Source organism: Acanthaster planci, linkage group LG19 (genome assembly GCF_054643075.1).
Source record: "Acanthaster planci isolate LZ-2023a linkage group LG19, COTS_SCS, whole genome shotgun sequence".
Classification (NCBI taxonomy): Eukaryota; Metazoa; Echinodermata; class Asteroidea; order Valvatida; family Acanthasteridae; genus Acanthaster; species Acanthaster planci.
The window spans coordinates 9,764,909-9,779,131 of NC_141795.1; the positions used below are offsets into that span (position 1 = coordinate 9,764,909).

The 14,223-nt window shown below is 41.4% G+C and overlaps 1 protein-coding gene across 1 annotated transcript; it reads right to left on the reverse strand.

The window, feature by feature from the left end:
• Nucleotides 1-635: 635 nt before the first annotated feature.
• On the reverse strand, nucleotides 636-14,161 carry enkd1 (enkurin domain containing 1). The gene is made up of 7 exons (XM_022249066.2): nucleotides 14,036-14,161; nucleotides 9,169-9,381; nucleotides 7,775-7,947; nucleotides 7,286-7,411; nucleotides 5,493-5,650; nucleotides 3,332-3,468; nucleotides 636-2,786 (listed from the first exon to the last, which is right to left on the reverse strand). The coding sequence occupies exons 2-7, from the start codon at nucleotides 9,359-9,361 to the stop codon at nucleotides 2,626-2,628; spliced, it is 948 nt and encodes a 315-aa protein (XP_022104758.2). The 5' UTR covers nucleotides 9,362-9,381; nucleotides 14,036-14,161; the 3' UTR covers nucleotides 636-2,625.
• Nucleotides 14,162-14,223: the final 62 nt, after the last annotated feature.

Sequence of the window (14,223 nt, forward strand, 5' to 3'; positions counted from 1 at the left end):
CCTCGCACCTGTGCATCATGACTATTATCATTGTAATAAGCACTGGGGGCGAGTGTGAATATTGTGGCACATACTACCTGATGCATAGTACATGTCAACTGATGCATGCACGTGGTGTGTGCTGGGGCTGGCCGCGCACGTGACTAACAGTTTTTCAACTCCATGTGCATTGTGAATTGGAAGGTTGAACTTTGCACTAACCTAGCACTCTGCACTCTTTCAAGATGTCAAGCAATTCAGCTGTGATCAACTTCGGTTTCAGAAACCATGAAGAGTACAGGTATCTCGATGCGAAAGTGGTGTAAGCAGTCAGTTTCCACTGAATGGCTATATTTAACAACTTTGTTTTGTTTTCGGATGATCTAGGGAAGGCGTTGAAGCCTGCTAGAATTAAATCATTTGTGCTAATAACACTGTTATCCAGGAGCTCGCAAAGTGCATGTACGCCTTAATAAGGAATGACTAAAGCATTCATTGTTACAGTTGTCTTTCTGTCCCCATATTTCTTTGACGATTAATCCTTCTGTTGTGCCGCTTTGTTAGCACAAACATGTACATGTACAAAGAGCAAGACAAGCATTTAAATGCTCCCTAATTTAACTGGACATAGTAACCAGTGAGCTGTTATACAGGTATTCATTTTTCGGTTCTGCATTTATTTGATTGAATTATGCAATTTAAACACAAGGTCTTGAGGTCTCAGTCACCGATGGTCAGGTTTCGGTCTTGGTCTCGAACCTAAAGGTCTCAGTCCTGGTCTCGGTCTCCCAGGTTTTGACTATAACACTGGTAAAGAAGGGACATTATTTTCCAGATTCAGAACCACTAAGCAAAAAAAATACATGAATCAGTTATCTACCAATTTCATGGCTTAACTTCTGATTTCTTTTGATCAACATGCACGTAATGTCTTGATCCCAAACTCAAAGCCACTCTCAATGCTGATAATGCAACCTGTGTATTTATTGCTTCAGTTCCCAGCAGTTTTAACCGCCATCGCATGCATCCTTGATAAATTAAAGAGTTGCTAAAAATCGGGACTACAGAAGATTCAAGATAATTTACATGAACTGAAATTAATTGTACGAAAATTTACATCAACTTTATCCCATTCCCCAAAGTTAGCAGTGATTCCAACTCTAAAAAGCACCTGACCCGAACATGTCTCTCTCTCAGAATGAAAGAATAAAACAACACCCTCAAAAGTCTTTTGAACTGGCCAAAACAAAATCATCTCCTCCCCAAGAAAGAATGTTGCCATCAGATGGCAACTGGGCCCAATTTCAAAGTAATTGCTTGAGAAGTAAATATACAAGCCAACAACGTAGAGCCAATTACAAACACCCACTGTTGGTATACTGCTTAGCCAAGCAAAATTCAATGTTCACCGTTCACAGTGAACATGATCCTTGGCTTGCAACAAATAACTATAGAAATACTTCTGAGGGGAAAAAAGACTGCCGCTGACTTTGATTCTGGATCAATGAAAGAATAAAATGGTGTAAGACGGGTTTCTAAAGGCCACTGGTCATTTTTCAGATTCTGAAAATTTGGAACTTATTTTCAATGTCAACATGTCCACAATAGGGCTTTCTGTAGTGTGAAGAGGCATCTCGTAACAGATGTGAGCTTTGTGACAGCTCGTGGAATTTGATTTCAAATGCAACCTTTGTGGAGTCAAGTGGTGATCGTAACAGATGGATCACGATTCTTCTATACGCATGTGAATCATGGACCTTACAGCAGTGTTGCAAAGGAAAATCCAAACTGCTGAAATGTTAGACGACTTTAGGCATCTCGCACAGAGACCACATTACAAATAATGAGGTACGTACATGTAGAAGAATCCGCCAACATCTGCCCCATCAAGAAGACCTACTGTCAACCATCGAGGGGAGAAAGCTGACAACAAGTGGAAGTGGCCTCTCAAAGACCATTCTCCAAGGAACAGTTGTGGGGAAAAGGAAACGGGGATGACAGGGACAGAGATGGACCCACAACATTACTGAATGGATGGGATTGTCATTGGTTCAAACCCAGGTGCTTGTGCACAACCGTGAGAGATGAAAGGCTTTGGTAGGACGTGTTGACAGGCAGTGCCCCTCAACCCTCGAGGGTTACGGGATCAGTAACATAAAGGATGATTTTGCCCTTGAATGATAAGTACAGTACATTTATAGTTCTCCACACCCTGTGCAAAGCTTAAATTTCACCACAAAAAGTATTTACACTGTACACTAAAGTGACTGCACATGAATAAACAAGTAAGATACCAGAGTTTGAAGGATGTAGTAAAAATAACCAAGCAAATAATCAACTGGCCAAGTTGAATTAATATTATGCCCCACGGGCATATACTGAAATTTAGGCCTATCCCTTCCATCTCCCCCCCCCCGGCACTGCAGGCACTTAAATGGACATTCCTGGATCCTTATCATCCCCAATGTGCAGATTAGGAAACCAATGGCAATATTTCTGCACTTTTAAGGGGCCTCACATCCATCCAACGTAACTGAGGCTGGCCTCAACCTGTCTCAATTTGGCAAAATCCTCCCAACCCTCTCAAGTGGTGGATTTTGAAGGATCTAGAGAGGTTAGTGTGATACTGCTTCTTGTTGGCAATCATCAACTGTCAATCTTGATAAAGACCTTTGACCTTGAGAAAATCTTGATTGCTTCTTCTACCTCAGCCAGTTGAGAGTTGACCTCAGCCTCTCTTGTCTTGGCTCGAAGTGTTTCTGCTTTCAGTGGTAGCTTGTGCAGCTCCTGCTGGAGCTCTTTCTCCTCTAAAAACAGGGAAGAAATGAAAGCGATAAACAGGGGTGGGAATTTCACATTGTAGCTGATATAATGACTACTTAAGAAGGATACAACAATAATTTGAAATTTGTTTTTAAAGTGACCAAAAAAAAGATAAAAGCAGCTGTTAAAAACCTGAAAATATCTGTGTCACACTCCATTTGTAGCTGTGGTAATGAAACATCTTAAATGACGTGGCAAACACAAAATTCCTGAGAAACCTCAAGCACTTAAGTTTGTGGTGCACATGTAACCCAAGAGAACACCTGCCCAATTTACTCATTAAGCAATTTTTTTTGCTTGGCAACTTTCACTCAAAATTAAAGTAGCTGATAAGAAAGCATTCAGACTTCCAGCATTCAGTAGGAGAATGCACTATAAATTCCTTTTATAGCTACATGTGCATGTACGTACAGGTGGTGCAACTGACTGACCTGGTTCAGTAGATCTGCATTTCTTAAATCCCACTTTATAGTGTGGTTGAATTTACATGTGTAGCTCCAGCTGAGTGTAGACAGAGTATACAACTTACTTTGTCTGAGTACCTCTAGCGTCTTAAGACGTTCCTCTTGCGGCATCATCTTGTGACCTGGGGGCATGTCAGGGTCAGGAATACTACGTAATCTTTCCTCCTCTTCCTTAGCCCACTGTTGTTGCCGACCCTTCAAGCTGGGTACAAGGAAGTGAAAAACACACCAGCTCATTTCTCTGTTATTCTCATGTTTAAGTGTGGAGAATAAACGCCAGGTAAGGGATGGATTGGACACAAATCTGCTGTGATGAGCGAGTTTATTGTTGTCCCACAGATTCCTCAATCAAAAGAAAACCCCGTACACCGAGGACTTATAGGCCCACAAAAAGTGGTCCGCAAGCCGGAAACGCAATGGGAAAAGGGTGCAAATTCTCCAAAACTTCCCAGCAGAAGCAGCCCGCCTCCACACAAGGCACCCGCAGCGGAGACAGAGATTGAGTCACTGCGACTTCGGGCCCAGCAAGAAAGTGGGTGGAGTTGGCATATCCATGCGCCGGATAAACGATAAGTACATGTGATTGTACAGTACCCCAACTGGCACAAAAGCTATTGAAAAACTGTCATAATGACTACAAAAGAATGTTGGAAGGTATTCCAGTTAAAAATATGAACTATTACGAAAAGGGACCAGGAACTATTTCCAGTACACGTGCTGGGACATAATAAAGTTTAACGTAAATCAACACCCCGTTGCCTAGCAACAACATAAGTAAACCTGTACTGTGTGTGCTGTTTCCACTAAGAGAAAAAAAGTCACAAAAATTGTTGAGTTTTCACCAACAAACTTGATTGTTTACAAAGTAAACAATTTTGATAAGCCTTTAGCGATTTAAATTTGAAAAAAATCTGGTACACTAAGTTATACAATTGCATGTAAACATAAGAATTTGAATTCCCCAGATGAAAGACACAGTGTCTTCAGTACAGAGAATTCAAATTGTTATGTTGACATGAATTGAAAGCATTCAGTATACCAGATTTTATTCAAATTTAACTTGAAAAAGGCTTATTGACTTCTACATGTATAAATATTATTTTGTAGTTCTGAGTCATTTATGACCCCCTCTTTCATGGAGTAGCACTGGTAACATGTTAGTCAAAGGAATGCTTAATACTGGGAAAATAAACATTTGAAAAAGAGACCAACCTCAAATGCGATTTTCTCAAAACCTAGGTTTTACTCTCTGGCAAAAATTTTGTCTCTTGTTAAAACTGTGAGGACATATAGGCCTTAAGCACCTCACACATCATAAAATATACAGCATACATGTTCCCCACGGCCAACACTAACCAGCTCACTCCTGATTGTTAAATGCAAGATTTACATATCATTTTGGATCTTTTGGTTTAGAACCAGATGATAAAAAATGTAGATCCCCAGAGCATGGTAATCTTGAGGAATGAAATACATACATGTACTCCTTGGGATCAGGTGAAACCATTGTCACATACAGTAGGCACAGAACTCAACATCCCAGCAACAGCTGTTTCATTTTTATAAATACATGTACATGTACATTGGCAGTGCATGTACACATGGTTTCTTATGACCATCCAGTTTCCCAATGCAAAGTCACTCAAAGAACAACCATTGAGATCTACATGTACATTTATATGTCATTGCCGTCTGGCTCCCAGACTAAAAGATCCTGCATTTATTGTGCACTCAACAGGCCTGTCCAGTTTTTGTACTCATAGATGTAGGGTCAAGGATACAGAAGTAGTCCAGCTGGCCCTAGTATGAGGCTTTGAAACAGCACATGTAAAAGACTTGTGATAATAATCTGTGAGGCTTACAAGGGCATGGGTAATGTCTGCGTGAACCAGTTTACCATGTTTACAACATCCAGAAATTGACCCATTGTCATAAATGTTGATCAGTATAAAACAATTAATATGACATCAGTGCCAGTGAACAAAGTTTTGTTCATTCAAAGGCCACGTGGCCCGACTTCTGTTGCTGTTGTTATTTTTAACCACCAAATACATGTACATGTAGTTAGCTGCGTTATACAACTTTACTTCACTTGGGAAAACAATCTTCCACAATGGTACATGTACATGTAAATTAGAATGGAAAGGCACATCACTGAAAAACAGAAAACTGTTGGCAAGAATGTAACAGTAAAAAAGTACCAGAAATACACCACTAGGAACTCACTACTTGGGGACAGCTCCCTTCTGGTATTTTTGCATGTCTTGGATTTGTTTGATCTTAAGTGATTCCTCGGCTAGTGCGGATGGTGGTCGGGGAGGTTTGTGATGCTTAACCAGGCGAGCATTGTGAGCAATAAAGTTGGCATCAGTCTCTACTTTTGCCTGCCAAGAAAAGAAAAGTTGTATGCGTTGTGAAATAATAACAGTAAGGCATTTCCCCTAGGCAAGTGCAACTACACGCTATTCTACTCATGGTATGGATACAGGCCATGTCTGGACAGGGTTACCAACTATGGGTACAACGCTTTGTCGCAGAATGTCAAAGATAGCATCCAAGCCACGACCAAGGACCAACTGCTGTAAATGTGGGATCATCCATACACAAAAAATAAAAACAAATGTCAAAACGTTACACTGTAATCCTTGAAAACGCTGCCATTTGTCACTCTGAGTCACTGTGTGCAAGATGTGTGCAAGACACTATGGACCACGGTTTGTTTCCCTTTTGGGAGTGGGAGGGGCCACAGCCGGTAACATGACTGCATGTACATATTTCCTTGGGGGGGCACAGAGAGCCAGTGACATGGACTGCATGTACATATTTCCTTGGGGGGGCACAGAGAGCCAGTGACATGGACTGCATGTACATATTTCCTTGGGGGGGGCACAGAGAGCCAGTGACATGGACTGCATGTACATGTTTCCTTGGGGGGGCACAGACAGCCAGTGACATGGCCTGCATGTACATATTTCCTTGGGGGGGGGCACAGAGAGCCAGTGACATGGACTGCATGTACATATTTCCTTGGGGGGGCACAGAGAGCCAGTGACATGGACTGCATGTACATATTTCCTTGGGGGGGCACAGAGAGCCAGTGACATGGACTGCATGTACATATTTCCTTGGGGGGGCACAGAGAGCCAGTGACATGGACTGCATGTACATATTTCCTTGGGGGGGGCACAGAGAGCCAGTGACATGGACTGCATGTACATATTTCCTTGGGGGGGGGCACAGAGAGCCAGTGACATGGACTGCATGTACATATTTCCTTGGGGGGGGGGCACAGAGAGCCAGTGACATGGACTGCATGTACATATTTCCTTGGGGGGGCACAGAGAGCCAGTGACATGGACTGCATGTATATAATTCAAGCTTGAAATATTAGTTTAAAAAGTCATCTACTGTATACTGAATCTGTTTGGTAAAATTGAGGACTAAAAGACAGTTCAAGTAGGCCCTGCCCACTACGCGCATGGATACTCACCAAATGCTCTTCTCCAATGCCACACTACATGTACATGTATGTGTTCCAGCAGCGCGCAATATACAGGCATGCATGCATGTCGGATATAAATCATAGCTGTGATTGGTCAGAACACAATGGATCGGTCTACTGTAAGTGATGAATGTTTGGCTCGGTGTTGATTACAAGTACCAGGGTACATTGCATACATGTACGTGTACATGTAATATTCATGCTAAGAGATGCGTGTTCCAACTAGATATGGTATGGCCAGGATCTGGTTCCCTGTTCCATTTTTCAAGAGGAGCATTCATCTCAACAAATAAACATTGACAAGATGTTAGACGAACCCAAAGGACTTAAAAGTTTCACAATGTGACCACTGGTCCCATGAGGGTGCTCCTGTGACGACTTCAATATTGTATTACAAGGTGTTTTCCTCAGCAGATAGTAATTACTAATAAGTCTCGTCAGTAATCAAGTAAAGTAAACATCTGCAGGTTGCTAAAGCACACAATGCATTCTTCTCCTATCATCTTGCACACTTTACCTCTGGTGCTGTTTTTGGTCTAGGTGCTGGGCTTGGTGACCTTCCTCTGACCTTTGGGGCACCTCCTGTCCGACTGTGGGAACGCAAGTAGTTGACTGATTCTGGCCTAGGTGGAGGGGGAGGTTGCTATAAACAGGACCAAAAGCAACAATTTTAGCTCTGCTTGATAAAATCAACACTTCACTCTTTACATTGTGACAAAAGTCTTGCATGAGGATGAATGAACGAGCATCTGTATTCAAGAGCCAAAAATCTTATACTTGGTGTATTTACTGTATATCAATAGTAGAAATAGGATTTGCAAGTTCCAACTGCAGGCATTAATCAATGATCTGCTGGTTGGTACAACCGAATATTCCCATATCCGATTAAACTGAAGGTCGAATATTTGAATAGTGAATTCTTCAAATTGACTCAGTTAAGTTGAACAAAGGTTTCACTTCTAGACTGCCTTTGCAATGTTCTGCATCTATATGTACAGGCGTATACCTTGACATGTTCAGCTACTTTGGATGATACTTCCTTGTACTTGACTGATTGTGGTAGGACTTTGATTGGTTGACTAGCCTCCTTCTCTTCGTCTCTCTTCTTACGTCTGTTCATGGACTGGATCTGTCGCATCTTGCGTATGTTGTCTCGCCCAAAATCTTTAGGCTCTGGTTCTACATGTATTTGTGGGAGGGGGGGAGAGTGAAGTGGAAGACATTAATGGGAGATGCCCGTAAGGTGATAATGAACGCATGCAACATGTGTCTGGGAGAGTAACATGAGTGATAAGCAAACACCTGTACATGTACACGAGCGTCATGCATGTACATGTATGTGTACATGTACATGTACATACATGTACATCTACGTACATGTACATGTATTTGATTAAGGAAACTGCAGTACAGTTGGTAAGAAAGAAGTCTATTGAATACTAGATACATACAAGTACATGTATACACATGTACATTAAGCCATGAACACCAAAAATGGAAGGTGATGCCAACCAAGGAGGGCCTGCATCTGAATCTGCAGTGTCTAGAGCTACATGTACATGTACGTGTACACGTGTACATGTACATGAAGGTCTTTTCTCTATTGGAAATATGCAGAGACGCTCGGACAATAGACCTAACCGTACCTCTGGAAGCCTGTTTTTGGACATAGCCTAGCTCTCCGACCCTTAAGTTTGCAAAGGAATCAAAGATGCTTGTTATTTCATGTTCAGTGAAGTTTACCAATGCGACATCAGCCATTGGGTATCCCGGTAACCAATCACGGGCCTGTTGGCACAGTAAGCATCGACGTCAGATCCTGATTTTATGGCTTTGGTTAACAAACAAAAATCTTTGCTACCTGCCAGTGTGGCAGACAATTCTACATTGACCGTGAGCAATTCTGTGCTAACATGCTATATCACTAAGCACTGAATTTACATGTACAGTATGTTAGCACTTGCACTGTTTGAAGCTGATTTCAAAAGTAAGCACCAAAATCTGTGGTCAGCAGAGGCATAAAATGGGGCCCAGATGTCCTGTGTTAGCCATGCTGACACTCCCATGAAAAACACACCCACCTTTAGTCCTATAGATGAATCCAGTGACCTAGGTAATAACATTTCTGGTCATTAAGTGCAGTGGCCCCTACCAATGGCAGTGAGCATTGCGATATCTATGCCTACATGTACATGTATGCCATAGTGCGTGGCCACTGCTCTGTGACACCCACACATAAAAACCTGATACAGTAACTCCTGCCATTAAAGGAGACCATCAGGAATGTCCTGTGAAATGTCACTACATGTTCATGTAGATTTGTTTAACAAAGACTAAAAAATGACCTAACATGCACCACTACAAGTGTATGTGCAAAAATTAAGTTGCTTGAGGGCTTACTTTGCCTGCTGGGTGGTCGATACACAGGCTCTCCTTGAACTAGTAATCTCCCCACACATCCCTTGCTTTTCTGATAGATCTCCTCTGCTTCTGGTCGTACTCGAGGTTGAGGAGTACTGTCAACATCAACCCAGCATGCATCTTTAGTGCCGCCATAGGCTGTGTCAGTTGCATAGGGACTAGACAGCATCATTTTGGACACAGACTTAAGCTCTGGCAGAAAACAAAACCAAGCAAAAAGATTATACAAGGGCATACGACTCAGCAATCACCACCAAAATGAAACTACGAATTTACACATGTACACAAGCTGTACGTACATGAGGGCCGATGAAAGTTGATCTCAAGGTTCTTGTCAGCCACTTCTTTCATCAGCAAATTTCTCCACAAATTTGAGGCCGGATTTTCCTAAAAATTCATCACACTTACACTGTACAACCGCGCCGATGTTATAATGTCCAAGAACATTATGCTTAATCAAACTCTTAATCTTGCGATCAAAACTCATTACATGTACACGTATGTACTGTGACCTCGGGCACGTGCATCGTGCCTGTTTCCCGCTATGTACCAAGTGCCAACATATGACCCGTAATACTGTACATCTACATGTATGTACAGCGTACATGTATCATGAATAATTTAACTCCACCCACATAACCTGACTGGCTTTTCCAAGAAATGCCTCTACTCCCTCAATTTAATATTACATTCTATACATGTACATGTGGAGACACGCAACCATGAACATACATATATACAAGTACATGTACGCGTATGTACATGTATATGCATTTCCAAAACAAACATATTTAACGTATTGGCGAAGACATCAATTTAACGTGTTCAATACAACAGCACTAGCATTCGGTATTTAGAATGACGATCTTTACACTGTGTAAAAAAAAACCAATGGTGAACATTTTTGATGTGAGCCTAAATTTGCACGTGGGTGCCGACGTCGTGAGGAGAACCATGAAATCAGACGCGTCTTTTAGAAAAAGATGAACGATGAACTTTTTTGATGCGGGCCGAAATTTCCATGCTGGCGGTGACAAGAATCACGAAGTCAACTTTTATCGGCCTTATGCCACTGCGAAAGCAAACATGAACATGAATTTGTGATGTCTGATCTAACATTTGCATTGCGAATTCATAAAAGTTGAACACATTCCAACTCAAGCAAAATTTCATCGCATATTCGCTTTCACATTCGCCTGCAATATGAACTGACCTAACAAGTTACATTTGGGCTATTGCATGGCCATGTTAACAGATATGGGACAGGCTTTCGCCAAGGAAGAGTGGACCAACATCTCACAGGAGACAAGCAGAAAGCTTGTGGACACTTACATACATGTATAGGAACCCTTTTGAGGTAGTTATCAAGAACAAAGGCTATACTATTGACTATTAAGAAAATACAATGGACTATGTAAACCTGGGGTATGAATACATGTACTTTTGAACAGGAGCAAAAACGAAACCCGGGCCATATTTATTCTTATGCAAATGAAGTTTAGCCAATACAAATGTGGGTTTGTGTATTGCAACTAACAGACAAAAGATATACATGTAGTGGAAGTGCCAACGTAATAGCTTTTAAAAATGAAGAATTTAGAAAAAGTATGTTATTTTCCAATGGGGATGAATACTTTTGAGCACAACAGTACATGTATTGATATTATTGATATGTATGGGTTTGATATCGATATCGCCGATGTTAGCTATTTGGTAATATCGATATATTGAAAATATCAGATTTTAGAGAAATATCGAAAATATCCAGACTTTGAAAACATTGTTATTGAAATATATATCAAAAATATCACTACTGAGGAACGAACATTATTAAAAAATACGATAGAGCATCATAATTTTTTATAAAACACGGCTTACGTTGGTTCTTACGTTGAGTGAAAAATGTCCCTGTAGCTTATACTCCAGGCCACTTATACAGCGACTTTTGAAGAATAAAATAATCAGTCACTTACATGTACATGTATCTCAGTCTCACACTCAATAATTTGCGTACACTTTGCCTCAAAAACATCACAAAATTTATCCTCCAAAACAGAGAATTATTTGCTAACCAAACATACATACATGTAGACTAGCACCACGTGCTGATGATATCGCTATGCACGGCAGCATGTATCCCATCCTGCCTATATGGGCAATGTACGCAATACGGACACTAGAACATGTCGCCAAAATGAATTGAATCACACCATTACGGTGTAGAGGTGTACCCTTAGAACAATTTACAAGCAATTCACGCCTTTATAAACATATAATACCTTGAAAATTAAATGACTAAAATTTGATACATCGATAATACTAATATTAAAAAACCTGATGTATCCGTATCAGCCAAAACACGATATCGACGGTGCCTAGTGCAGAGCAGTGGGGTAAATTTCTGCCAGGTACAATGTATGTGAGCTCGCTAAATATGGCAGTTATCAATTTGACATTTTATCTTTTTCTTCCTCATTGCTGAAAATTTTCTCGTTACACTTTTAGTTCATCCAAAATTGATCAAGATAACCCATGATTTGACATGTTTGAAATACATGTACATTACATGTATGTGTATATCGCCAAAAGACATGTGATACCTAATGAGAAGATAAATTACTGTGATTGTTTCAAGGCCATGTTTTTATTATATACATGTACAAGTAAGCTGACACTTTCGACTTTACCAAATTGTGAAGCATTGCTATTGGCTAACCAAAAACTGAAAATGACATTTCCCTTTGACATTTCAAACAGGAAGTGATAACCTCGCAGTCAGAGGTCGTGAACAAACTAGCCAATCACAGAACAAAGCCATCCTGGGGCATCAGCCCTTCCCAGCGCCCTTGTTTGGGTGCTGGGCGACGAGCAAAATGGTGCCCGTCTTCTGTCTGTCTGGTTTTCTTTTCTCCACTATGTGAGGTTGATGTAAGCCTACCTAAAAAGAAAATTACACGCACAGATAACACTTGACAGTTGACACACAAAAGTGGGGGTCAATTTGACCAAGGTTTCAATTTCAGGAATAATTTTACCAGGGGATGATTTGACCCGGCAGTAGAAGCGCAGATCACAACTCAGGGACTGTCCTTGAATGTAGAGAAGTCCCTCTATTTGGGGACGAAATCAGCCCCGCAAAACAGACGATGTCCCCTAAGTGGGGACAATTTTTTTCAAGTGGGCTTGGAGATCTTACCATTGAGCTGGGGATTCTTTTATTGCCATAATTAGATTCAGCAGAAAACAATACCCAAGGCTGCCGTTTAAAAAAATTCTACCGTTTACTTCTAGGATTATGAGCAAGAGTATGCAATTTAGCATAAAGGGTGGGAAAAAGACTGTGTCAGAACAATTTTTAAAATATCAATCTTTAAATTTAAATATACTTAATCGAGTGGCATGGCACAAAATTCATAAAAAACATTTTAAATATTTTAAATGAATGGAAAATGTAGGAGAAAAAAATGATAATAGTGCGTGGATACTTTCGACCCAAGGCCACGTGGGAAAAATGTCCCCTTTTACGGGGACATTCTCTCTTTTGGGGGACTGGTGTTGTCCAGAAAGGGAATTCTCCAAATCCAGGGACAGTCCCTGACTCCCTGAGTTGTGATCTGTGCCTCTACTGCCTGGGGACGACTTCACCCCGGATGACTTACGGTAATCTGGGAACAACTTGACCAGGGTTTCAATTTGAGGGGTCGACTTGACCATGTTGACCCAGGGACTGATATTAGACAACTCGACCATTTGCCAACTCGACTTCGGACAATCTCGACCGTTGAGACGATTCGACCGTTGAGACAACTCGACTGTTTGCCAAGTCGTCCGTTAGGACAACACGACTCTGGCATCAAAACAACTCGACTGTTGAGATGGTTCCACATAGGCCCCTAATAAAATTCAAATAAGAGGGTATGTCAGGGCGGGTCCAACAAGATTCCTTGCTTTTGACACTGTGTATGTGTACATGTGTCTGTCCCATGGACATTGCATTTCGGACAATTCCGCTGCGCTATATGATGGATTCTGACTAGTGGCACAGGTTTCACAGGGCTGACGAACGGCGGTGCTGCTGCGTGGCAGCCTCCCCTCTCTGGTACTCACAGTCTGGCCCGCTTGGTCCACTAATCTGCCAATTTCCGGGCCTACAGTACATGTATATAAATGTGAAATTCCATTATTTCCTCCAAATATAACTTTTACCCATCTCAACAAACGACTTAGCGGAGCGGACAAGTCATCTACACATGTATGATCTCAACAGACGACTTGTCTAGTCTCAACCGACGATTGACTTGTCTCTCCTTTTCACGCACGGACAGTCCAGTTGTCTTAACGGTCGAGATGTCCGAAGCATGCGAAGTTGAGTTGGCAAACAGTTGAGTTGTCCGGACCCCCCCTTGGGACGAATATTTCCTAAACAGCTCAAGAAAGATGCTGAAAAATCGCCCAAAAAAATAGTTTTTCTAATGTTTCTGCGTGAATCTGGAAGCGAATTCGATGTTTCTTTTACACAGTGACAGGTCTTACAGTCTCTAAAATATGATAAAACCACTTAAATCTGTAGCGGGTATTTTCAAGTTGCTGACGCTTTCTTGACGCTACTTGTCATGCTTGTGTGTGTTGAGCTTGTGCACTACCCACGGTAAACGGACACTGGACACGGCATGTTCATTCGCCGAATTCGGTCCTATTAATAGCGTAGCATATTTACATGATGTACATGTACTGTGATGTAAAAAGTAACGTCTGATAGAACTCCTTTGTTATTCTATTCATATCATTAAAAAGTCTTGCACAATAACAGTAGGCCTACCACTACATTCCTCAGTTTAAGACTTACAAAAAACAATGGACAGATGGAAAACGCCGAACTCGCGATGTCGCTGTCTCCATTTTGACGTTTTGAAATGTCAGCATAACAATTTTATGACGTCGGGTTCATTCGCAGATATGTGACCAATAAAAACGTACTGTATACGCGACTGCCTTCTGCCCATGCGCGGTTTCTAAGGCAACGCTACCGCCATG